Source organism: Elgaria multicarinata, chromosome 1 (assembly GCF_023053635.1).
Source record: "Elgaria multicarinata webbii isolate HBS135686 ecotype San Diego chromosome 1, rElgMul1.1.pri, whole genome shotgun sequence".
Classification (NCBI taxonomy): Eukaryota; Metazoa; Chordata; class Lepidosauria; order Squamata; family Anguidae; genus Elgaria; species Elgaria multicarinata.
The window spans coordinates 159,559,008-159,585,137 of record NC_086171.1 but is presented as its reverse complement, the minus strand read 5'-3'; the positions used below and the strand labels follow the sequence as shown (position 1 = coordinate 159,585,137).

The 26,130-nt window shown below is 45.3% G+C and overlaps 1 protein-coding gene across 1 annotated transcript in view; it reads left to right on the top strand.

The window, feature by feature from the left end:
* The first annotated feature begins 2,632 nt into the window (after positions 1-2,632).
* Positions 2,633-26,130, top strand: part of TULP1 (TUB like protein 1) — a 31,927-nt gene continuing 8,429 nt past the window's right edge. The window contains exons 1-11 of the mRNA XM_063138121.1: positions 2,633-2,694; positions 3,410-3,458; positions 10,667-10,796; positions 12,666-12,818; positions 14,799-14,936; positions 16,715-16,828; positions 17,206-17,340; positions 19,654-19,751; positions 20,709-20,879; positions 22,536-22,648; positions 24,646-24,754. Coding sequence (XP_062994191.1) covers positions 2,633-2,694; positions 3,410-3,458; positions 10,667-10,796; positions 12,666-12,818; positions 14,799-14,936; positions 16,715-16,828; positions 17,206-17,340; positions 19,654-19,751; positions 20,709-20,879; positions 22,536-22,648; positions 24,646-24,754 — 1,272 coding nt within the window. The remainder of the gene's footprint in view (positions 2,695-3,409; positions 3,459-10,666; positions 10,797-12,665; positions 12,819-14,798; positions 14,937-16,714; positions 16,829-17,205; positions 17,341-19,653; positions 19,752-20,708; positions 20,880-22,535; positions 22,649-24,645; positions 24,755-26,130) is intronic.

The following is a 26,130-nucleotide window of genomic DNA, read 5'->3' as shown; positions in this document are numbered from 1 at the left end:
AGCCCCTGAAATCCTATTACCTAGTTTGAAGAAATAAAAAGTTAATCATCACCCTGGCTTTCCACCTACCTACCTCTCCTCCTGCTTCCTACAGCCACCACAAACTCCACTTCTCCGAAGAAGCCTGTGCTGCTGCTGCTGAATCGAGGGCTTGCATTCAAACTCTGGCGGAGATCAGCAAAATGAGGTCCTAGAGCTGCCTTGCGAGGACAGAGTGATGAGAAAGCCAAAGAAGAGCCCCTGCAGCTCCCCCAGGGCAGATGCATCGAGGTCTTCCACCTGACTGACCCAGGGCTGGAGTCATACAGCTTGTGGAGCAGATTTCTTTCTATAAGCCAGTGCCAGGAAGGAAGGAAGGAAGGAAGGAAGGAAGGGAGGAAGGAGCATTCTTTTCACACCTCTGCAAGGTGGCTTTCCTGACCTCCCCAAGACCAGCCCATCTTTCCCTTTGAATTCAAGAGTCGGCTGCCTGCAATGCCCCTTCAGTCAGACATCCTCCGTGAAGTGTGGACATCAGATGCGTAAGTGCAAATATTCCCCCATCCTTCAGCAAGGATAGATCATTGTCAATGGGCAGTGGCTCAGCTTTGGGCTGGACCTTGAGGCAAAGGTCCAGGGCTCCCGAGCTCAGGGCCCAAATCGCCTGCCAGAGATGGGTGCCCTGGCAAACCGGGCCAGCAACAGCCTCTGGAGCGGTCCGCTGGGGCTGTCGCTGCTTGCTACAGTAGCCTGTTTCTGTTATTTCTAAAGGCATTTTATAGTTGGAGATGGCCAACCAGGTACGCATGTAACCTGTACAGAGAGGCTCATTTCATTTTATTTTATTTTATTTTATTTTATTTTATTTAAATAAATATTATCAACTTTGCAGCTATGCTGCTGCTGGGATAATAAATACCTAACATAATTTTAGGCCGCAGTAATACTTGGAGAGCATTTACTAAGTTGGGTAATTAAGCAATGCAGTGCAGGGCTTTTATACAAAAACTGCTTACCCACAAAGTTTAGGTATTTGTGGTGTACAATATATTGAAGATTTAACCACATGTTATGCTGTCCTTACATCTTCATGAAGCCCTAAGAAAATATTTTCTTGGAACGATTCTATGCTAAGTTCCATATGGGGATACATTACGGAAGATTGTTTTTTTATTGAATGACTTGGCTTGGTAAATTGTTTTAAAGGTTAATGTTTTACTATAACTATGACCAAAATGCAGAATCAAGAAAGCTGATCTATTGTGAAGGGGACAATTTTTGATTGGTGTTGAAGATAGTGTAGTGTAGTGTAGCCTTTCCAAACTCAACACCCTCCAGGAGCGTGTTCAGACGAGTGTTTTCTCGCACGCATGCTACTGCCCACTTACGGTTGTGTGTGTGTGTGTGTGTCCTTTAGACAACGACATCTGCCTCCCATGTGCTTCCCGTTCCTTCTGCTCATTTTCCATCACAAAATAGACCCCTTTTAATCCATCTCTAAAAAAAAACACCAACGGAATGTGCCGCCATTTCCTGCTGTGTGCAGGAAAAATGTCATGATATAAACGGCCCCTGAATGGGTCACATGGTCATTGCTGCTTCCTCTTTCTCTCCCCATGTAAAGAGATCATCCGGACAGCAGCAGGAGGCTGTAGCGACGGGAGGGAAACGCGAAAATCCACCCGCCTGATGACGCGATGTGTTGGGCTGCAGCTCTCATAATTCACGGCCCTGCTCTAACTGGGAATGATGGGTAGTTACAGTCCAACACAGCTGAAGAGCATCAGATTGAAAACAGCTGATGTAATGTCTAGGAGAACAAAATGGGAAGGTCCTTGGTTGGCCTCTGCCTAAACTCATCAAGTAGTCTTAAGCAGGTACCAGTCTCTCAGCTTCAGCCTTGCACTTGCAATGTGGAGGTAATAATATTCACCTACCTTTGTGAAGGTGGCTTGAGCACTCAAAAGCACTATAGAAAAACTAAGTATTATTACAGTGATGGGGTCCCACTGCCTTGCTGCTGCCCTGATGTATATCATTCATTCAATAATTCATTTCTTAAATTTCTGTACTGTTCAATAGCCAAAGCTCTCTGGGAAGTTCACAACAATTAAAACCATAAAATACAACACAATTAAATATAATATAAAAGTTTAGCACTACAGCAAACACACACATACACACACAACCAATCCATTTAGCAGTCAAGAATTTAAAAATGTCATGGAATAAAACGGGTATAACCACATGGCTAAAAGTAACCTGTGCGATGGCCAACTGGAAATCATTTGGGAAGGAGATCCCTGGGTTGCAGTGCCATGAACCATAAGTCCCTGTCCTGCATCCTACCTGATGATGGCAAGCAAAGCCTTTGATGATAAACACTGTGAGCAGGCAGGCTCATGTGAGAGGAGGCGATCCTTGAAATATACTGATCCCAAACCATTTACAGCTTTGTAAATAATAAGCAGCATTTGAATTGGGACTGGAACTGAATGGGATGCCAGTGCTGATTAAACAAAACTGTGGCGGTGTGTTTAAAAACATGAACACCAGACACAATTCTGGCCACTAGCTAAAGTTTTCCTGACATTTTTCAAGGGCAGCCTTACATAAAGGATGTTACAGTAATCTAAGTGGCCATGACTAAGGCATGGCTTTCTTGCTTCATGGTGATGTGCCTGTCGAAAGTTCTCTTCTGTGCAACAATCAAAGGTAAAGGAGCCCTGTCCTCTTTTGCGTCGCTGTTTATCAAGCCCAATCTAATTGCCTTACAACAAGCATGTTGCAACTGAGTGACTGGTGGACAAGGAATGATCATCACTATTGCTGGGATGATGACCCTGATGTGCAAATAAACTAGCATATGACAAAATGGGTGAGGATTATCCAGAACGTGATTGTCTGCCACCTACTGGCATGAGAAAGGATCGCACACAGCTTCTGGGCACCATGACTATGAGCTTCTCTCCATTTTAAAAGAAATTAAGGTTGCCTTAATTTGGCTGTCTGCATTAGCTTTCTTTCTTGGATGTGAACGGCAGCATTACACGGGTTTGAAATTGAATACTTCCTGCTCATGTGCTCAACTGACTATCCTGAGACAGCGCCATCTGGTGGTGTAATAGCCTAATGCTGAGAATATACACTGGGAATGGGTGCAATTTCCTGGATATTCCCACATTATTTCTGGGTGTTTTAAACCCATAAAAAAAATCCAGATATTCAGGGGATAGCAGGGGAGAAGCCCTGGATGCTGTCAACATCATGAAATGAACCTGCAAACTTCTGTGAATGGCCAATCACGAGCGTGCTATAAATCACACGTTTGTGTTCTTTAATTAATGGAGGATGTAACAGCTAGGGATTGCTTCAAAAAGTCCATCTGCCTCATACCTCATGTTCTTTTCTTTATTCCCCCTTTCATTAGTGTGAATGAAGAACCTGGGAGCCCTCAGCAGCCGAGACTTCAAAAGCAGGTAGGAAAATCCTTCCCATCTACCTCCTTTACCTGATTTGTACCCTAAGCTCCAAGTGTTCTGATAAATGTGTCTGTTTCATGTCTAGCTAATCTGTAGGGATTCTATTACACTAGTGTCTAATGTTAGCTGTTCGGGAGAATATGGGAGATCTGCCCATGTCTAGCAATGAACTTGGCCTCCGAGGATTCCCATCAGTCACACACAGCTGGACATGGCAGAGGGGCTTCCTGTCTTGAGGGATCTTGAGGTGGATCAAGGGGAACCTGGGCCCTTGTAGGAGGCAGCCACCAACCAATCCCTCAGGATGTAGCTAGCTCTCCCCCTCGGACTTGGAGGTAGACGCCAAGCAACCACCTGAGCCCGCGGAGTGCAGGCGCCTAACAGCACAGTGTTATTATTTATTTATTATTAAAATAAATAAATAATAAAATAAATAAATAACACCGGTGTGATAAATAACACTCGATGGGTTTGCCCTGGGGTGGATTCGGAGTGGCAGCAGGTCATCTACATGACGCAGCTGCCATTGCGAAGCCATCCAGGGGCAAACCTCCGAAGCTCCACTTTGAAAAAGTCGGTCACTTACCCTGACTTTTTCCTTTCAGTAAGGCTCAGGCACGCATTTGCCATCCGTCACCTTGCTTCTGAGCTGCTTGCAAGGCGCGTCTGTGCAGACGCCAAACCCTGATTGGTCGTTATCTGCCCAGACAGAGGGGAGGGGCGGGCCAGCTAGCCAAATGGCCACTGCCCTTCTCCAGCAAAGGGAGAAGCCACAAAAAAAAAGTTTTTAAAACCAGGGATGCGAGGAGGCGTGGGTGACCCATGCATGGGCGCTCCTCCTCACCTGTGAACCCCCACACTCGTGCTCCTTCGCATGTGGATGATGCGTGATGGTGGGAGGTTGGGGGCTCATGGCACCGATTCGCCGCCGTCAAGATGAGCCCCTGGAGTGCTGGCATCATGTCTGTGTATCATCTGCCTGCCTGGTGCTTATTAGGAGCTCCCTATCTTTGACTTACCTGCTGTCTTTGGAGCAGGCCCTGATTACATCCCTGGCGCTCTGTCCTTGCACCACTGCAAGTAGGAGGCTGATGCTGCACTGTTTATAGCCACGGGATGGAGGAAGGTGACTCCCATGTAAATAACAAAGATGAGGTCCTTGTGCCTAGTCAGTAACTTCCGTAAAGAAGTTGAACAAAGGCTCAGTATCATATTTCAAAACATATGAGAAAATCTTCAAATTGTACCCTCCAAAAGTCTGGTTTATTACACACCATTTTGAATTTCATTGTTTGAGGATTTTGGCCCATAGTGAGCTCAGAATGACCAAGGCCCAACATTTGTTCCTTCTGAATCGCACCCTTCTTCTAGGGCAATCTTTTCTTCCCCAATGGAGTTTGTGGGGAGGGGGGGAAGGGGAGATGGAAGAAGTGTGGGGAAAAGTTGGGCTACAAGTTGAAGATGATGTTGTCTGGACCCCCTGTAGAATTCCATGAATGAGGCAAGGTGGTCGCATGAAAAAGCCACATCTAGAAGCACCCATTCTCAAGGGCACCCAGTGATCTTCATGGCTAAGTGGGCATTTGAAGACAGAACTCTCCAGCACTAGTCTCTATCCGCTCCCCTCACACTGACTCCACTGTAGCAACCATGGGCCAGATTAGATCATGGACTATGGCCTGTCTCTTGGCTTAGTGTGCTAGTCTGTCCCAATTAACCTATTTACCAGTAACCAAGCATGAGACAACTACAGTGGCACTTTCATCTCCATGTCATGAGTTGCAGGCTCTGCACTAGTACCTATTTTCTAAACCTTTCTTGCCCAAGCCAATGACTTGTATTTAGTCAAGCATTATTATTTATAGCCTTTGAAGAATGGGATTAGATGCAAGGCACCTAATCTTGATCCATCTGTTTCCTCAGCGCAGTAGCTCTGAGTGACCTCAATCTTGCAAGCTATTTCTGAGCCTTTTCTAGTCTCACAATGTTCCTTAAATCTATTTACCTATCATCAGGTATTCCATAGGTTCACAACCACATTTGTCCTGGCCTCCTGCATGATGTACATGAGTGGGTGCAATAGAAAACTCTCATATAATGCTTCTAATAAGTGCACTCTATGGCACCCAGGTTTAGACCCGGAAATGGGACAAATAGACATTTCCTAGGTAGCAAGCTTTATCCCCCCTCATGTCTGTACAGTTAAAACATGGTGGCCACAAACCAACACGGAGTTAGGCCAGATCTGTGCTGGCCTAATGGCCAGGTTCCATTCTTGAGCATCGCATTTGAAGAGAATTAACTCCCTCCGTTATTATTTAAAACAAAAATAGTAAATACAAGGCCATTAGTCTCTCATGAAAAATGAAGGGTGGGCTGCAATGGTATGTCTCCCTGCTGGCTACTTGGTTATTTTGTACCTGACCTGATCTTGTTAATAAATGTCTTGTCACTTGTTTCCCTGTTTGCTATCAATTGGGGTTCTGACTGGTAAGTTATTTAGGTTATTCTTTTTATTTAATCAAATGTGGATAAGATTTAACTGGTGCCCTCAAGGTTGACGAGCTGTGGATAGTACAGACTGGAATCTTCTGTCCTGAACGATCTTAAATTGTGTTTTTTAAACCAGCAGTAACCCTAATAATGAGATTATGGCTGTGGGAATACTACTAGTTAAGTTCAAGAAGGAATATTTGATAGTAATACAAGCCCATTTCTACACTAACAAGAAGGTCAAACTCCCACACTGCCATATTATATTAGCAGTCTTGAGATATTACTTTTGTGTAGCTGAGGAGACACTATACAGGTTACCCCTGTGATATACATTAGAGAGCAACTTCTATCTCTAATCAGTAATATCACCATGCCCTTTTTAATGTTGAGAAACTGTGAGAAACTGAGGGGCTGTCTAAATGCTCAAAAAGCTCCAGAGTGGGTGCACAGTGGCGTGGTGTTGATTATACAACAAAGTTGCAATCGCGCACCCACCCCAGGGCTTTCCACTGGAGCTGCGGAGAAAGCAAGGCTAGGACGTGCAAACCGATGTCAAGACAGCCCCAAAGCCTAGCTCCAGAGTCACAGCGGAGGCATGGCTGGGTGGTGCCCAGTGGAAGGTGACCTGGGATTGATCACCTTCCACCAGGAAGAGGGTGGGGACGGCTCTGGGCTGCCCAGAAACCTTGTTCTCCCTCCTTAGCACGAGGTTTTCAAGGGATGCAGCACCAACCCAGCGCCGTGAAGACCCCTCCCCCCCGAGGTAGAATTTACTGTGTCTTTTCATCACATGGACTTCACAATATGTCAGATATCAAATATTGGATGTCAGATATTTGTCACTGAATATTGGATATTATTCAGTGGAAATTGAACTTCAGAATTCATGGCAGAGGATTTAGTTGTGTTACTCAGGTTAAAGCTGTAATAATCATGATCTCAGAAAGGTGTTTTGGGGTTAATATTTGTAACCACAGAAGTGCTGAGTTCTCTGCAGTGAAACTCAGCGCCGAAGGACAGGGCATGATCATAGATAGATGTCACGAAATGCTGCCATGTCAGTGCAAATGGCGCTGATTTAAAAATCCTTAATGAAAATTAGCCACCAAGTAGTTTTGAGCCAAGTGGCTTTTCACCATTTCTGCTATAAGCCATTTCTACTTTTCTACACCGTGGCTGGGGTTATCCCCCCACCCCCTTTGACATTGTTGCGGCTCTCCCAATCTTGCGGTGCTGCCATTCCAGGCTCACAAGGTACTTTGTGTCCCTTCAACTAACAATGACATGGCACAGGCTGACCTGGCTCAGATACCTCTTTGCAGACACTGCAGCCCTTTCTACTTCTGGATCTCATGATTTGGTTTTCCATCAGTGGTTAGCTAATTCTCCGTCGAACCACAGAGTTGCACTGGCAGAGATACGAAGTATACCAAATTCACAACTAGAGCATATTGCAATAGGACACAATCCTATGCATGCTTAGACAGAGGCCATGGCTAGACCTACCGGGTCTAGCACCACGGAGAGGGGAGGATCTCGCGATATGGTTATCGCGAGATCTCCTCCTCTGTCTACACGCGGTGCATGACGTCCCAGGAGGAAGGGGACGTTGCACCCTCCATTTTGTTTTTGTTTTTTAAAGGAGAAGGAGCGAATGAGCGCTCGGACGCAAAACGGAAGTGGTGTTTTTTTTAAAAAAAAAAAAACCCACTCCCCCCCCCCGATGGGCACAGAGCTCCTGAGGATCCTGGCTCCTCACGGTTACTCGTGAGGAGCTGGGACAACCCGCAATGCCCAGCCACACATTCCACGGTCTCGGGATCATCCCGAGACCATGGAAAAAGCAGGCTAAAAGGGTAGGGCAATATCCCGGACCAAGAGAGGGGTCATCCCTCCCTGCTCCCGGGATCCCCTGTGCGTCATGTGAACACACAGGGATGATCCTGGGGCGATCCCCGGAATATCGCCCCATTTAGTCATGCCCAGAGAAAAGGCCTACAACTCCCAGTATGTCCCAGCCAGTGACTTTTCCACCGAAGTACTTGGGAAATTCCCACACAACCATCCCGACATAATTATGTGTATTTTATGCAATATATTTAATTAATGGTTTAATTTGTTTTTAGTTGTGTATATTTACTGTTTTATACTATATGCTTTTATCTGTATGCCTCCTTGAGATCTTATTGATATAGGGCGGGATATAAATGTTTTAAATAAATAAATAAATAAATGTAGGGAGCCATACATATCTATCAGTCTGTGGCAAAAATCAAGCTGATTCAATGGGGATGAACAGCATCCTTCCTTATTCACTATACCACTATGTAAATTGGATAATCTAGTTTCTCCTTAGGTATCGCTGAGCCATCTAGCGGTGCTAATTGTGGTACAGCCTAAAATAATCCAAAGATCATGCAAGACGGGTGTAGCCGGCTCTGCCCTATTCATCATTGTTTAGTAACAATGTGGTTTCATCACATTTTCTTTGGCCTTGTTTGTTGTGGAAATCAATGCCCAGTAATATTAGGGTGCCAGAAGCACGTTTTTAAATTCCTGTTATTTAATAGCACATGGGCTTGAGATTAAAGCAAAACCAATTTTCATTTTCGTCCCACCCCCAACCTCACTTTTTTTCTTTCTAATTTTAATTTCTGGTCACGGTGGCTATAAAGGAAAGCATGATGTCTTGGTTATAGTTTATTCCCTAATTATTTTAGAAACCACAAGCCCCAGAAAAAGACCCCCAGATCTCATTTCGTTCATTGCAAATCTCATCTCAACTTTTTAGGAAGGCATGATTCATGTGTTTTAAGCAGGTGGGATTAGCAGTAGTGGGTTGATTTTGCAAATTGACAACGTGGGGCTTGTTTGTTTATTTTGAAACACACCCAGTTGCTATCCTGATGGCTACAAGGCCCTCCTAAACTAAGAGCTGTTGTGTGTCTCATCTGCTCCTCCCTGTATTGTTTGATTCTGAGGAGGCCTGAGTTGCTACATCTTTTCACATTTTGCAAACGCAAGACAGTGGCTCGTTTTTTTTCTAGGTTTTGTTTCAGGGCCATTTCTCAGATCTCACTCTTTTGCTTTTTAGAGGCATTCAGAGTGAGTTGCATATGAACATGCACACACGCATGAGCACACACACAACGTGCACACACACACACATACACACCCCATGATGCAAGTTCTCATAAACAGATGTCAAAAACGCAAAAACAAACAAACCTCAAAACCTGAACATTTTGCACACAGAATAAATTAAGCAATTAAACGGTTTGGGTTATTTTGCCGTTTGGTTAGTGTTTTCAAAAAAAGTTGGATTTTTTTGTATAGGAAGTAAATTAATAAAATGAGGAGAGGGGAGGCATGAAAATTGGAGGGGGAAGGCATTGTAGCTGCAGCAGAAGGAGATGTGCAGTGGACTGACCTTATAGCCACTGGAAGACATGCACAGCTTAACCTTCCACTGATTTCTGATCAGCTTGTAAATGGGAGTTGCTCATTTGGACCACTCGAATGCTAAGAGTTTCCCAGCCTTGCTCTACCCAACACCTTGACCTCAATTTCCTTTGCCGGGCCATTTCCTTTCTGCTGCAGCAGATCCTCGAGCAATGCCCTGATGGCAGGGCAAAGAAGAAAAGTGGGACTGGGAAGGAAGGGCAGTGCTCTCCCCTCTGCCGCCTCATTTATGTTTTCAAACGTATTTGTGTTTTGCTATAAGAGGTTTTGTTTGTTTGTTTGTTTGTTTGTTGCATTCTTATACCACCCAATAGACAAAGCTCTCTGGGCGGTTCACAAAAATTAAAACCATTCAAAGTATAAAACAAACAGTATAAAAACAAGATATAAAATACAATATAAAAGCACAGCCAGGATAAAATGGACTGAGATGCAGAAAGTATTGGAGTGTTTGCCTACCATCCCTGCACTCCAATGCTCTCCCCGTTTGACTGGAACCTGGCCTGGTCTGCTGTCAGGCACTTTCCGATTTGTCCATCTAGTCTAGTATTGCCTGTTCTGACTGGCAGCAGGCCCCCAGGGCCTTTCACATCACCTGATACCTGGACCTTTTAACTAGAGATGCCAGGGACTGAGCCAAGGACCTTCTGCATGCAAAGCAGGAGCTCCACTACAGAGGCCCCTCCCAATTCTGATATTGGAGTAGGAACACCCCCTCACACAAATGCTCCTCTTGAGCATGCTGTGACCAGTGGGATGAAAAAGATCCCATGAGACACTTGCACCTGTCCTCAGGACTTGCTTCCTGCTGTCAATATTGGGTCCCTTCCCAACTAAAGGGGGCCATAAAGTTATTGGGCAGTATCCATTCCACAACCGCAAATAGTGCAAGTGGAGCTCTGCTGAATCGTTCTGCTGCACAACCGGCTGCCCGTGATGGTTGTGCATAAGACATTGCGCAAACGTCACTTTAGTTGGTTTCTTCTCTTGTGCGTAGTTCAAAACCTAGTTTCCGCTAGCACTATGTCATTTGCATTAACGGAATTACATCGTTGGATACTGCCCATTAATACGGAGTGCCCTGTTCATAGGGGAGCATGGACTGCATTCCCTGTACAGACTTTGATCTCTCGGTTCATCATCATTGCACTGGGGGACTATTTCCGGGTAGCCCATTTCATTGGGAGTGTAATCTCATGGGCTGTTGCATTATTGTCAGTTCTCACGACCCATGTTCCCTTATGCAGCCACACCCACTGGAGCAGAAACCAAAGAAGAAACGGCAGGAGGCAACACTGGAAGCCAGGCCCAAAAAAACCAGAGTGAAAAAGCCAGAAGATTCAAGCCCTGCAGAGGAGCCCAGTGTGCCCCCTCAAGGTAAAGGACACAGTGCTCCAGGAATGAAGATACAGAGGACGGGTGATGTGGTCTCGTTGGCCAGTCCTTGTTAGCAAATGTGCTGCCCTGTTTTGTACCAGCTGAAGTTTCCAGACCATTTTCAAAGGCAGCCCCATGTATAACGCATTGCAGTAATCCAGATGAGAGGTTATTAGAACATGGATAACTGTAGCTAGGCTATCTCTGCCAGTTAAGGGCGCAGTTGGTATATCAGCCTAAGCTAATAAAAGGTGCTCTTTGCCACTGAGTTCACCTGTGCCTCAAGTGACAGTTCTGGATCCAAGAGCACCCCCAAACTATGGACCTGATCCTTTAGGGGGGGTGCAATCCCATCCAGAACAGGGTGAACATCACCTAGCTGGACAGGCGAACCACACCCTAACAATACCTCCATCTTGTCAGGATTGAGTCTGATGTTGGCCCCCATCAAGTCCATTACCATGCTCAGGCACTGATTCAGAACAGTCACTGCCTCACCTGGGTTTGATGAAAAGGAGAGGTAGAGCTGGGTGTCATCCACATAGTGATGACACTTCAACCCACATCTCTGGATAACCTCTCCCAGTGGTTTCATGTAAATGTTGAACAGCACAGGGGATAACATAGAGCCCTGTGGAACCCCATGGCCTAGGTGCCATGGCACAGAGCAATAATCCCCCAGCACCACCTTCTGGAATCAGCCATCCAAGTAGGAGTGGAACCACTGCAACACAGTGCCTCCAACTCCCAGCCTATCCAGGACAACCTATCCAGAAGGATACCATGGTCGATGGTATCGAAAGCCACTTAGAGGTCCAAGAGAATCAACAGGGTCGCACTTCCCCTGTCTCTCTCCCGACAGAAGTCATCCCACAGGGCGACCAAGGCAGTTTCCATTCCAAAACCAGGCCTGAAGCCCAATTAAAGTGGATCTAACTAATCCATTTCATTCAAGAGTGCCTGGGGTTGTCCTGCAACCACCTGCTCAAGCACCTTGCCCAGGAAGGGGATGTTAGCCACCGACCTATAGTTTTTAGCATCTTCCCGGTCCAGGTTTGGCTTTTTCAGGAGTGGTCTGATTACCGCCTCTTTTAAAGAGTCTGGCACCACTCCCTCTCTCAAGGAGGCATTTACAAATGCAGGAACAATGAGTGAGAAGGAGGAGCTAAACTGTTTCCCTGCCATTGCATTTGCCATTATCCCGAGGTGTTTTGTTATTCTGCTGAGACTCTGCAACCAGAAATAAGCCCCACCAACAGTTTGGGAGAAGCAGTTTCATGGAGGAGAGCTGAGATGGGTTCAGTGCCCTCTGACTCACTTCTATGGTACTTTAAATGCTCCCCATTGTATAGGAATTTAGTCAGAGCCAAGTTAGGCCCTGCTGCTGCCACATCTAGTTTGTCGCTTACACTGAGCTCCTACCCGTGCCCGTGCTGCAGTGGTGGTAGCCTAGTCAGGTCCGTCCCAAAGAGGCCAGAGAAACACATTCGGCAGCCAAACCCAAAGGACTTGCAGCACACAGCCCTTCACTCCCACTGGCTGCTGTGTTATCGCCTTCCTTTTATGACACATAGCCAATGCTTCCTGATGCTCATTCATCTCCCAAGAGAATCGCAAGACAACCCTTTCTGTCCTCGCAAAGGCAAGGTGCTTGCCCCTTTCCCAAAGATCCAGCACTTAGACCCCTTCTCGCCAAATCATCTTGCGCTTCCTTTGAACCTCATCAAATGTGCAGGCTCACAAATGCTAGGATGGCTCTCGTGAGCCGGCCATTTCCTCCTAGCCACGTCACCTGCCATTGTCTGTCATTCTATGAATACCCCAGCTTTCTCCCTTATCCATCCTAACTCTGGCGTCTCTTGCCATAAGCTGCTGTCAAAAAAGTGAGGAAGAAGAAAGAGGGGAAGCCTGAAGAAGAGAGCGAGAAGGATCCATATGCCAAATTCATTAAAGAGCCCAGAAAAAAGAAGGAAAACCCCTCTTCGCATTTCAATGTGGCCAAGACACCAAAGAAGAAACCAGGTAGGGGAATGTCAGCTCCCCATCCCGTGCATCAACCAGGACGGGCCGTGCCATGAAGCAACGTTTCCAGCAGGAGCAGAGACCAGAGGGTGTTCCGCTGTCCTGCCTCCAGTCTCCATGTCTGTCTGTTCGTTGTTTTTAAAAGTGCTCCAGCTAAGAGTGGATAGAGGGTAGAGGAGGCATATGTCTAAGGTCCCTGTTTTTTTAAAGCAGCCTGGCACTTATCATTAGGGATGTGTACTTGTTTTCAAAACCAATGAGAAAATGAACCAAATGTGCTTCCATTCATTCATTCATTTTTATAGTAAAAATGAATGAGAATTTGTCAAATGAGAAAATAAAAGTGAATGTTTTGGTTTACTTGCTTTCACTGCTTTGCACTGAAGCCATTGTTTTGCATTGAAGAAATAGGCTCAGACTCAATGTACAGTCCAGGGAAAGGTCAGGAGAGAGAGAGAATGAAAGAGAGGGGGGGCATTCAGACAATCATAGCGGGGAAGAAACCACCTTGGCTTCTCCCCTGCCTCCACACACGTGTCCGTCATTTGCATTACTCAGTTGCATTATTCTCTATGTTGCAGTGTGTGTTGGCATGTTGTCCAAACCCGGTGTGCAGCACATCAGGGCTGTATGTGATTCATATCCACCCTACAATCCATATTGCATCTCGTGGGTTGTAGAGTGGGTACTATACCCCACCCCCTGTTGTGGATTTGGATAATACGCCAACCTCTGCCACAGTGCAGGGAATAATGCAAATAGTGGTCATGCTTGCAGCATGTGTGGGAAGCTGTGGGAGAAGCCAGAATGGCTTCTTCCCCCACTATGATTGTCCAAACCCAATCACAAAGACAGAGGCCTTAGCTAGATGGGGCGAAATCCCGGGGCGATCCCTGGGATTCTCCCTGTGTGTCCACATGATGCACAGGAGATCCCAGGATCAGGGAGGGGTGATTCCCTCCCTTGCCCCGGGATCTCGCCCTACATTTTAGGTCTGCTTTTTCTGTGGTCTTCCATAGAAATTAATAGGAAAATGAATTTACAAATGGACAAATGCGATGCAAATGAATGGAAATCCAAACGAATGAAACTTTGGGGGGGGGGGAATAATTAAAAATGAAATAATCCCCCTACTTGAACACAGCTGTTTACCATGCCAATGCATTTCTTCCCTGTCAGCCTAGAGTAAAACATTAGTGAAGACATCAGTGCATGGTGAAACAATCCCACTGCTGTGCTTTTGAACTGAGTTGCATTCCCTCAACTCACGTTTCTGTTTACCTCTTTATTCTGTTTATGAACTAGTTGCTATACAGGACCATAGCTTGTTGAAATTTGTTCACATAAAGGCGTCTTAAAGACATAGTTTTGTATCTATAGTTTGCTAGTCCTAGGCAGCCAAAATATTATATTAACACCTGCTTTTATTTTCTCTGCCTGCCACACACATAGCAATCAAAGACCTAACTTGAAGACCGTGCACCTTTTCAAATGTCCAAGAAATATCTCCTTTGAATCTCCTCTTTTTAAAAAGCCTTGTCAGTTTCTCCCACCTTGATGAAATTGTCAAAGCCTGAAAGCAAGTCATTACTCCAACTTGCCTTGTTCTGTCTGTGAAGGAATTGTGGGGGACTCATGCAGACAAAAGGCAGGATCTACACTACTGCTTTAAAGCGCTTTATAACAGTTTTGACAACTGTTGGGGCCCAGGACACACTGCATATACAGGTTTCAAAACATTTTCAAAGCGCTTTAAAAGCAGTAGTGTAGATCCCCCCAAGAATTATGTTTTTGCAGATACTGTGAATAATTCCTTCATCAATATTTTCATAACAATTATTGGCTATTCTTCAGGGAAGTCCTTCGCTCCAAAACTAATGGAATACACCAGGGTGTGATGGTTTGCCTCTGGGGTTTTATTTTGTTTCCTCTCCTTTCCTTTCCTCAACTCTTATTTGTTCAAAACACTCAAACTTCTAGAAAACTCTGAAGAAGATGATGATGAAGAGGAGGAGGAGGAAGAGGTAGAAAGTGAAGATCCACCAAAAAAGCCAAAAAAGAAGATCCAGAAAGACACTCAATCTGGTGAAATTAAGGAAAGGAAGCCCAAAAGTAAAGGTACCATGACTTGAATTTTAGAGACTGTTTCTCATATATATTGGTTTAACACTCAATTCCTCTCCCCAGGACCACTGGGAAGTGTCATTCAGGTGCGGGGAGGGGTGTGCTGGGAATCTCTAACGCAGAACTCTCACCACCCTCAACAAACTACAATTTACATAAATATTTTGAGGGAAATCATGTCAGGAAATCTGGCATTTGTAGCATGCATACCTTACAATGAAAAGCCTATTGGCATATATTATGGGGCTCGTCTGCACAGGCACTTTACCCTGGGATATCTTCAGAGTGGCAGCAGGTGATCTACATGATGCAGCCGCCACTCCGAAGGGATCCAAGGGCAAAGCCCCAAAGCTCCGCTCTAATAAAGTGGGGTACTTACCCCGACTTTTTTAGCTCAGAGCCAGGCTCCGTGCCTCAGCAGAGCCTTTTTAAGAAAAAAAATCAAAGGGGGAAGGGGCTGGACAGGGAGCTCCAGGCTCCACAGTAATACATTTTAAAGAACTAGGGGGCCGGGGAGAGGAATGGGGCAGCATGGAGTCAGCCACCGCTGCCGGGAGCACCGGGAAGGAGGGAGGAACAGGGCAGCCGGCTCCCTGCCCTCTGAGCTTGCTCTGGCTGCCCCATTCCATCTACTGCCAATCGTCCACCGATCAAAAGTGGTAAGAGGGAGCAGACCAGTCAGAGTATACTACCCAATTTCTGAGTGGGAGACCTCTTTCTGGAAGAATGTCTCCAAAAGTCATCACCAGCACCCACAGGTGAGCGGCCTGGTCTAGGAGATGGGTTCCTTGGAGGAGCCCCTGAAATCAGGGGGCTGGCTCTTCTCTTGGTGGTGACGAGTCCCATATCTCTCCTTCAGAAATTTGTGCTTTTAACCTTTTGGTTGTTTTATTATGGTTTTAATTTTTGTAAACCGCCCAGAGAGCTTTGGCTGTGGGGCGGTATATAAATGTAATTAAATAAACAAATAAATAAATATTTAGGGCCAAACCCTTTAAAAACAACAACCTAAAAATAGGAGAGTCATGGAGCTGGGCTGAGCCAAAAAGGACTCTAGCAGAAGGGGTGGCTGTTGTATGAAGTCTCTTGTGTTCTACAGGAAAGGCATATAAAGAAAAACACAGGCTACAGTGTTTGCCATGCATTTTGCCATGTCACCACCCCATCCCTTCCTCTGGCCTCCATTTTTCTCCTTCCCCTGCTTTCTTCTCATCACTCAAAAAAATACACTTTGCCATGCATTTTGCCATGTCACCACCACATCCCTTCCTCTGGCCTCCATTTTTTCTCCTTCCCCTGCTTTCTTCTCATCGCTCATTCACCTAGACTGAAGCCTGCCATAGTTTTTCATAGAGTTGGTGGTTGAACCATTGAGTTCATAGAGTTGAACCAGCATCATTGCCTGTGCTGAGCAAACAATTCCCGTCCTCTCTCTATCAAACTATCACCTTCCCTCAGGGTCTGCCAGGATTTGTGGTTCTTCAAAAACCTCTGAATCTTCCTTGACCAGAGATGCTAGCAAGACAAAGGCAATGACTGTGTGTACATTGCAGGCAGTGATAGACCCATTATGTCACTTGAAAATCCCTTAACAACCTGTCCATCTCCAGCAGGTTTTCTCCTTTTTTTCTGTTCTTGAGATTGAATAATCACATTTATCCTTACCTTATCTTTCACCCTTCTGGGCTGTTGTTCTTCACTCTCTTTTTAGTCACTGTCTCGTCCAAAGACAGCCCACTCCTGGTAAAACTCAAATTCTTTCATTTGGACAGGAGACAAAGCTGAACCTGATGCCAAAGCCAAAGCTACAAAGACATTGAAGAAGGAGCCACCCTCTGTGTTCCAAGTGAATGGGGACAAGAAAGACAAAAAAGTAAAAAAGAAAGGTGAGAGCCCCATCTTTCCCACAGCCCCATTCTCTACAGGAAAGGAGGGGATCGCATTGCCCGTCGGTTTTATTCTAATGGAGTTCATGGAATGCACCTCTGATAATTTGGACCACTCAGGACTGAAGTAGACATGTGCTCATGTTCAGTATCCATTGGGGAAAGCCAGGAATAAAATTTGGAGTGGGGAAATGGTTGTGCCCCATCCTCACTTCTCTGTTTCCAGGTATTAAGGCATGGTGTTATCCCACACTTCCAATGTTTTGATCTTGCACTGGTCAAACTCTTCAGCTAATCAGCACTTGCAGAGGGTTTAGGGGAATATTGATAGATATTACGAAGAATGCAACCTGATTCCCTTCTACATACAACTGCAGATGTCAAAAATAGTGAGGGAGACGAAGATTCCGATTCCAGCACCAAGCCAACAAAAACTGAGAAAAAGAAGAGCACAGGTTCAATGTTTCATGCTGGAGGAGAAGGCGCCAAGGAGAAGAAAACTAAAAAGAAAGGTAGGCATTGTTATCAGCCCTTGCTACCACTTCAAAGAGATGGAGCATGAAGGTACAGTTAGGTGTAGCCAGTCAAGAAACATCACATAATGCAGAAAGTTGCTGTCTCACTGTTGACTGATTTGAATCACCATGCATTTAAGCTTTTTGAGACATCTACACTGGCTGTCACTTCACGTTTGAGCCCAATTCATGGTGCTAGTTTTAATTTGACAGCTCTAAATTGGCAGGGTCCTGATCACTTCAGGGAATGTCACTTCCCATATAAACTTCACAATAATTTAAGATCCACTAATGAAGCCCTTCTAAAAGTTCCTTCCATCATACATAGACTCTGTTGTTAGTCTATCTTTCTTACATATTTTACCTTAAGTGGATCCAGAACCTCCTTGTTGATTTGGTGTTGTGCCTCTTTACATCTATCTATCTATCTATCTATCTATCTATCTATCTATCTTTATTTGCAGAAACATATAAACAATTTCAAGAAAATAGAACATAAAATCTAAAGCAACATAAAATAGAACAAGAAGCAAACTCACATCAAATTCATATTTTAAAAAATCAGATTTTAAAACTGAGAGGCCAGACTACGGGGTTCATCAGATGAGCATTTTATCTCATGCTCGCTACTGCCCACTCACAGGTTTTTTGCGTGTCCTTTAGACAATGCCATCCACCTCCTGCACGCCTCCCGCTCCTGCTTGCCTTCTTTCCGTCACAAAATTGATCCCCCCAAAATCTGACTTTTTTTGGAAAACAGAATGTGCCATTTTCTGCTGTGCGCAGGAAAAGTGGTGCAATAAAAATCACCCCTGGATGGGCCATGTGGTTTTTGTTTACTTCCTTTTTCTTCTCCAGGAAGGAAGAGGAAGTATTGTGGGACAGCAGCGGGGGCAGAGAAGTGACAGTAGGGAACTGTGATTTTCCCCACCTGATTATGCTATTCATTTAAAAGGCCTGGGTGAACAGTAAGGTCTTCACCTGGCATTGAAAAGACTATAGGGATGATGTCAGGTGAACCTTTCTAGAAGGACTGCTCATAAATGGGGTGCCACTACTATTAAAAAAAAGAAGAAGCCCTCTTTCTGGTCATTACCAACCTAAGTTAATTCAGTGGGGGCACTGAGAAGAGGGCCTCTAAAGAAATCATAAGGTTCAGATTGATACATATTGAGTGATACACATTTACTTTAAACACGTTTAACTACCTAAACTTATGCACGTTTACTTAGAAGTAATTTCCAGAGAGCTCACTGGGACTTACTTAATTATAAAGAACCTCCTTAAATTAATACAGTACGACTTGACCAATGAGTCAAAAGCATATTACATGTCAGTCATTTTCAGACTAAGCACAGGAAGAGGGTCTTGAGGGTATGTGCTATTATTGCACTGGGTCATGGGGGGAAAGTTTGAAGAACACTGGTGTATTGTATAGGGCTGTGGATGGTGGGATAGTGTGTAAACTATCAGAATAATATAATTAAAATGTAATATTTTTGTTGAGTACTTGTTTTTTTTTAATATGTGGCTTTAAATACTCTGGGATCTATTACTGATGAAGGACAGTTTCCAGAAATAGAAATATATACATAAACATAAACAAATAAGCCTAGCTCCCCTTTCCCAAGTTTAGCCCCATGCCCCCGCCCCAAAATTGAGAAGTCTACTCCCCTGCTCTGAGCTGGGACTTGGGGGCATGGTGTTATGATGGTATTGATCCTATCTGGAGGGAAAGGTTCTAGAGGGTGGTGCTAAGGAACATCTATTGTGCTTCATGTCCATTGGGGTGCCTCAGGATTCTATCTTGTCCCCCAAGCTTTTTAATATCTACACGAATCTGTTGGATGAAGTCATCCAGAGGTTTGGCTAAAATGTCATCAGTATGCAGCTTGCATCTCTTCCTTTTGTTTTCATCTTCTAATCCCAAGGAGGAGGTGGAAACCATGAACAGGTATCTGGGGGCACATTTGAGGTAGATGAGGATAAATAAATTGAAGCTTAATCCAGACAAGATGGCTGGCTGATTATTTTAAAGGGTATTGTTATCTACTGTTGGAAGGTTTTTACCCTTAAAAGTGGGCTAAAAATCTATAAAATAAAATAAAATAAAATAAATGCTGCCATCCAGATCAGGGATGCAAATATTTGTACTAAGATCCCAGCTTTTCCAGGAGCGTGGATAAAGAGATAGTGGGAAGGAAGGAGGTCACCAGAAGCTATGTGGACTGCCCTTCCTTGCTTGACGGAGTCCAGTCTGGATGCTCTTATAGGTCTAGTACTCTTGTCACTGAGTTCATTTGCCTGCAGCTCCCCACAAAGCCACTGAAAATGAAAGTGAGGAAGAAGCCCCAGAAACGGCTCAGAAGAACACCAACAGGAAAGGAAAGGCGAAGAAGTCCAAGAAGGTAAGCAGCTGGGAATGCTCTGAGGGCAGTGAGGGTATTCCAAAGGAACTGTGGTGGTATGTGAAAGTCAGAAGAATTAAGAGCCTCTTCTCACGCAAACCCATTCCTCAACCATACAACTACAAATCTTTACCTTAGGCAGGAAAAAGACTTCAGCGTGTTAATGGTTAGAGCACCTCTGTGTACTATAACAGAAGGCAGAGAAGGAAAGGCATCACGGCACATTTACGCCTGTTTCCCCACATTGTTTTTTCTCACTTTTCTTTATATAGGACCAGTTTCCAGAATAGACAATGAAAGTAAAGCCAAGCCAGCAAGCTTCCAGCTAAATAGCGTTTCTGTTTACCATTACTGCCATTTGGCTTTTCTCTACAATCTTCCCTAATGGGGAAGTCATGTGATTTGAGGATTTGCTGGACTCCCACCACATGAAAACCAGCCCGTGTCACATGGAGACCAGCCCCCCACCCCATCCTATGTAACATGGTACTTTGTCCTCATTTATTTATTTATTGCATTTATATACCGCCCCATAGCTGAAGCTCTCTGGGCGGTGTGCAAAAGTTAAAAACAGTAAACATTAAAAACAAATATACAAAGTTTAAAAACATAAAAAGCATAAAAACAACAATATCCTTGTAATATCCTCATGTTCTCCCTGGAGCCTCTGCACATCAGAGATTCCAAGGGGGGCTATACAATGGGTTTATAGGCAACCAGCATTTGGAGAGCGAGAGAGTGGCTACAGTACAAGACAGGAAGAAGAAGGCAGCCAAGGAAACCAAGACAGAGGTGGTTGAGGATGAGGTCAATGGTCATACATGTCATGCAAGAGAAGCACAAATCAAGGAGGCTCCGAAAATGGTGTATGCTTGTCTTGCGGTGGCCATGCTAAAATCCCTGGGGCTGCAGGTTCATGAAACAAATCTCCCTTCTCTTCTTGGTGCTGGACTGTAGAAGGAAGAAAGACCACCTTCCCCAGTCATTGAAGTGGACAATCTGGAGGATTTTGTGCTGCAGCCAGCTCCTCAGGGGGTGACCGTCAAGTGCCGGGTCACTCGAGATAAGAAGGGGATGGATCGGGGCCTCTATCCTACTTACTACCTTCACCTCGATAATGACAAAAAGGTGAGTGGCTAAAGGTGAGCCCTTGCTTTTTATGGGAAATAAAGAGGGCTGTGCATTGAAAGCATTGCTCAGACTGCAATTCTATATATACATCATTGGGAGTAGGTCCCATTGAACCCAATGGATCTTACACATGAGCAGACATGCATAGGATTGTGCTGTAAATGTATCATCTATGGGAGACATCATAACACTGCTGGTTTCTATTGGCTGAACTAGACCTGAAGGTTAATTGCATGAATGGAATTGACATGCATGTTTTTGTTAGTGAAATAGGGGAGTGTATTGGGGAGCCTGAGCAGCCTCAGATCCATACTTTTAATTTCCTCCCTACCATGGTTCCAACAAAAATCCCATCTTGGAACAATTTCCAAAGGAAGCCCCAGGCTTCCCTTATGGTGCTTTTTCCTCACCAATTTGCAGACCCGCCCCCTAACCTGGGAGAGAGGCAAAGGAATAGGGCCTCCAGGCCAATAGTGCCAAAATGAGAATTGTTCTGGAGATGGGGCAGTGTGCAAGTATATTGGTACTTTGCAGGATTAGCTACCTATGTAGCATCTCCATATAGACTGTCATCCTAAATAAAAATATTGAGACTTACTCGTGAGTAAATTGTTCTATTTAGGATTGGGGAGCTGGTGGGGGGTTCTGTTGTTGGGCCAGTTCTTTGCAAAGGCTGTGGCCCTGGTGAGGAGCAGAACAACCAGAGATGTGCACAGAGATCTCCTCTGATGTGAGCATTTGCACATATGGGAGGAAGTGGATCTTGCCCCTGCTTGAATAAAAAATGAAAGCTTATTTCCCTGCCAAGTAGTACTGGACTTTTGTGGAACCACAGCATACACATGACACTAGAAGCAGAACCTCTCACTCATGCTGAACTGGAAGAAATTAGAGATAGAAGCTGAAAAAAGTAAGCTTCTAAGGCTACAGTCTTATACACACTTTCCTGGGAGTAAGTCCAGTGAACTGAATGGAGCTTACTTCCAAGTTGACTTGTACAAAATTGCCCTGTAATTAACATTGCAGGGGGCTTCTAAGTAAACATTATAGAAGGATCTTGTCCATGGGAATTGACGTTACCAGATAATACAGTGCTATATTATGTACCATTTCATTCCAGATGAATCTTTTAATTGTTTTGTATTTTAATTTTTGAATTGTTAACCACTGTGAAATACCTTTTTAAACACGTGATCTACAAATTGTATATATATATATATGGAGAGAGAGAGAGAGAGAGAGAGAGAGAGAGAGCTGTGATCTCCAGTACTGGAAGCCCTTTCTTCCTCTCTGTCTTTCTGTGCACTCATGTCCTACTTATGGGCGTCCCACAGGTGGTTGTTTCACCACTGTGTGGATAGAACACTGGACTACATGGGCCTTGGTCTGATTCTGATTCTACATGGCTCTTCTTACGCTCTCTCAATGGCTTCCAGTCCTGATGACTATGTGCTATCTCCAGTATCTGAGGAAGTAAGCCTATATGCACCAGTTGCTGGGGAACATGGGGTGGGAGGGTGCTGTTGCAGCGTGTCCTGCTTGTGAGTCCCTGGTCGACAGCTGGTTGGCCACTATGTGAACAGAATACTGGACTAGATGGACCCTTGGTCTGATCCAGCAGGGCTCTTCTTATGTTCTTGTGTTCTCTCGTAGGTCTTCCTGCTGGCTGGTCGGAAGCGCAAGAAAAGCAAGACCTCTAATTACCTCGTTTCTGTTGATCCCACTGACCTGTCTCGAGTTGGAGATAACTTCATTGGAAAGCTGAGGTTAGGACTTGATGGGAGCAGCACCATGCTACAATGTGGGACATGCTGGCGGGGAATTATGAGAGTTGTAGTCCAACAGATCTGGATGGTACCAGGTTGGGGAAGGCTGGGACAGAGGCTGCTTCCAAGCGGACTGTTCCTAGCATTACCAATCAGAAGGGCCTTGTGCAGCTATTTCATCTTTTTCTCCTTAATGGGTTTTCTTCAGTAAGAAAAAATATGGAAGAACCCATGGGAAAATAGAAGAAGGTTACCAAAGGATTTGGTATTTTGACCCATCCAGCCCCCATAAAATTCTGTGTTGGCACATAGGCTGCTGTTTGCACACAAAAAAAGCTTTGTCTGGAAGCACCCAGAGTCAGTAGCTGGATTCACAAATTGAAATCAGATGTGCGTGTCCTTCCCTTTCATTGTAACACGACCATCCCCCTATATAAGGATGACTTTCAGAGGGGTGGAATCAAGGTGGAGGTAGCTGCGTTATACTGAGTCAGACCACTGGTCCATCAAGCTCATGGTATTAACCACACACTAGGCATAGGGAACCTCCAGCCAGCTGAATGGGTGTGGCCCTTGGAGGCTTCCTATTTGGCCCCACTCTCTGCCCCAACTCTGCCCCTTTCTTCCTTACCTTCCATGCTGGCTGCAGAGGGAGGGGCTTCTCTCTCTCTCTTCCGTTCCAGACAGCATGGAAAAGCAGCAAATTGCAGGTGCTGGAGCCCCCAACCTGGACCCTAGAGTGAGAGGGTAGGAGGGCTTTAACCATTTTGCATCTCATTATGGTCCTGATCCAGATCTGGGCCCCACACTTGCAATTTGCATTGCCATAAAGAGGAGCTATTGAACTGAATGGATCCCTTTTTGGCAATGAAAATAGCAGAAGATCCCATCCTGTTCCAGACTGAGACTACAGTGAGGGCAAAGAATTAAAGCACATCTACCACACACAACAGGGTCCTGATCTGGATTACGCGCACGTGCGCGCACACACACACACACACAGAAAGCTCCATCAGACCAGGCCGGGGGCGGACACGCTCCCTACTGTCGCTTCTCCGTGGAAGTACACAACGAGCACGAGGCCCATTGAGTCCGCTGTTCTAATGGCACTGCTGCTCCGGCACACAGCAGGAGAGAGCAGCAATTCTGAGTTTTAAAAAATATCGGGGGGGTTTTGTTGCGCAAGGAAGGCCAGAAGGGGTGGAAGGCGTGCTGGAGGCATATGACGTCATGTGAGGGACCTGAGCAAACTCCGTGAGTGCCCAGTAATGAGTGGACAATAAAACGCTCATCAGATGAAGCAGAGAGAGAGAGAGAGAGAGAGACTGCAATTTGTAACATCTCTACACTGACTGGCAGCAGCTTTCCAGGGTTCCAGTCATTGCCAGCCCTACCTGGAGATGCTGGGGATTGAACATAGGATGATGCTTCATAAGCAAAGCATGTGCTCTACTGCTGAATCGTAGCCCCTCCCTTTCCCCCTGGTAAAGGCATTTGTCTGGATAGGAACCCAGGATTTCTTGCACCCAATGTGAGAGTCATGTCTTCCCCGATCTGGTGCCCTCCAGATGGGTTGGACTACAAATCCCAATATCCCCAGCCAGCATGGCCATTGTCATTGAGTGGTGGGAGTTGTAGCCCAAGGAATCTGGATGGGAAAGGTTGGGGAAGGTTGTGTGTGACCAACAAACCAGACACATCCTGTTATCAGATCTGGTATCCAGATTATCCCTGGGGAGCAGAAAGGAACAAAGTGACGGCTGGGAGAGGAGAAGGGTGTCACCATTTCATAGGCCTGGGCGCTTGGAAATACTGCCGATGCACTGATTGCATGAACTTTCCATTCCCACTGTGTCACACACAAATTAGATACAACACCCTTCAATATCGAGTGTAACAGAATGGTGGCTACTAAGACGGGAAAGTGGTGATTGTGCAAAAAGCCTCTCTCCCCCCATCCCTCATCCCACCAGCCTGATGTCTGCCTTTTCGTTCAGGTCCAATTTGATGGGCACTCGGTTTTCGGTGTTTGACAACGGTGTAAATCCTGACAGAGCAAATGCTGATTGGTCAAACGTGCGCCAGGAACTTGCAGCTGTTATTTATGTAAGCGACCAGCTTGTGAACTCCTTCCTCTCCAGCCCCTTATCTTCCGGGCAGCTGCTTGCAGTAGCTAGAATATGTCAGTCTTTTGTGCTTATGGGCATCTACACCGAGGGAATTTTGAGAACTTTCCACCTCTGCTGGCTGGGCAGATGGGAGTTGTAGTCCAAAACATCTGAAGGACACCAAGTTGGGGAATACTGCTATATTGGCAGATAGATAAAGCAAAGCTTAGAGGTGGTGCAGGCCTCCACTTTATCCCCTTGTCACATACACGGATACTTCAGTGCTTTACGCGAGGAACCACTCCCTACTAGACATCAGCAAAGAAAGATCATGCAGATGTGAGATTCCACCACTTTATCACCATGTCCAGTTCAAGATCTGCTCAATTCGTTAAGCCAGACATCCCTGACCTGGTGCCCTACAGAAGTTTGGACTACCGCTCTCAGCATTCCTGACCATTGGCCATGCCGGCTGGGGCTGATAGGCATTGGATTCCAACACATCTGGAGGGGACCAAGATGGAGAAGTTGGAGAGCCAGTGTGGTGTACTGGCTAAAGTGTCGGACTGGGAGTCGGGAGATCTGGGTTCTAGTCCCCACTCGGCCATGGAAGCCCAATGAGTGACTTTGGGCCAGTCACAGACTCTCAGCCCAGCCCATCTCACAGGGTTGTTGTTGTGAGGATAAAATAGAGAGGAGGAGGATTATGTATTTATTTATTTATTTATTTATTTATTTATTTATTTATTTATTACATTTTTATACCGCCCAATAGCCGAAGCTCTCTGGGCGGTTCACAAAAATTAAAACCATAATAAAACAACCAACAGGTTAAAAGCACAAATACAAAATACAGTATAAAAAGCACAACCAGGATAAAAACCACGCATGTATGCTGCCTTGGGTTCCTTGGAGGAAAAAAGGCAGGATATAAATGCAATAATACATACATAATACATACATTTTCAGACTGAAGGCCACATTCCATCATGGAGAAACCCTCGGGGGGGGGGGCTACATTCCAGTGGTAGGTGGGACCAAAGGTGAAAGGGGCATGGTCCAAATACCAAAAATATTAGCCTATTTCACCTTAAAGCTCTTGCCAGTAATAATGAAGCCTTAGTAATGGCATCTCAGCCTTTGAGAATGGAAGGGGGAAAACTGCACAAAAGCAGGGAAACCACCCAGCTGGTGGTCTGGAGAAAGGGATGGGGGCAGGTCAAGGGTCATGGGCATCTGGAGAGAGCTAGATTTAGACCCCAGGCCTCCGTTTCTGCTCTAAGCTGGACACAGCTCAGGATCTACTGGTAAATCTCTGAGTGATTTGCAGTAGATTGTACAGAGTTTCCGATTCCTAATAATTTAACAGCAATA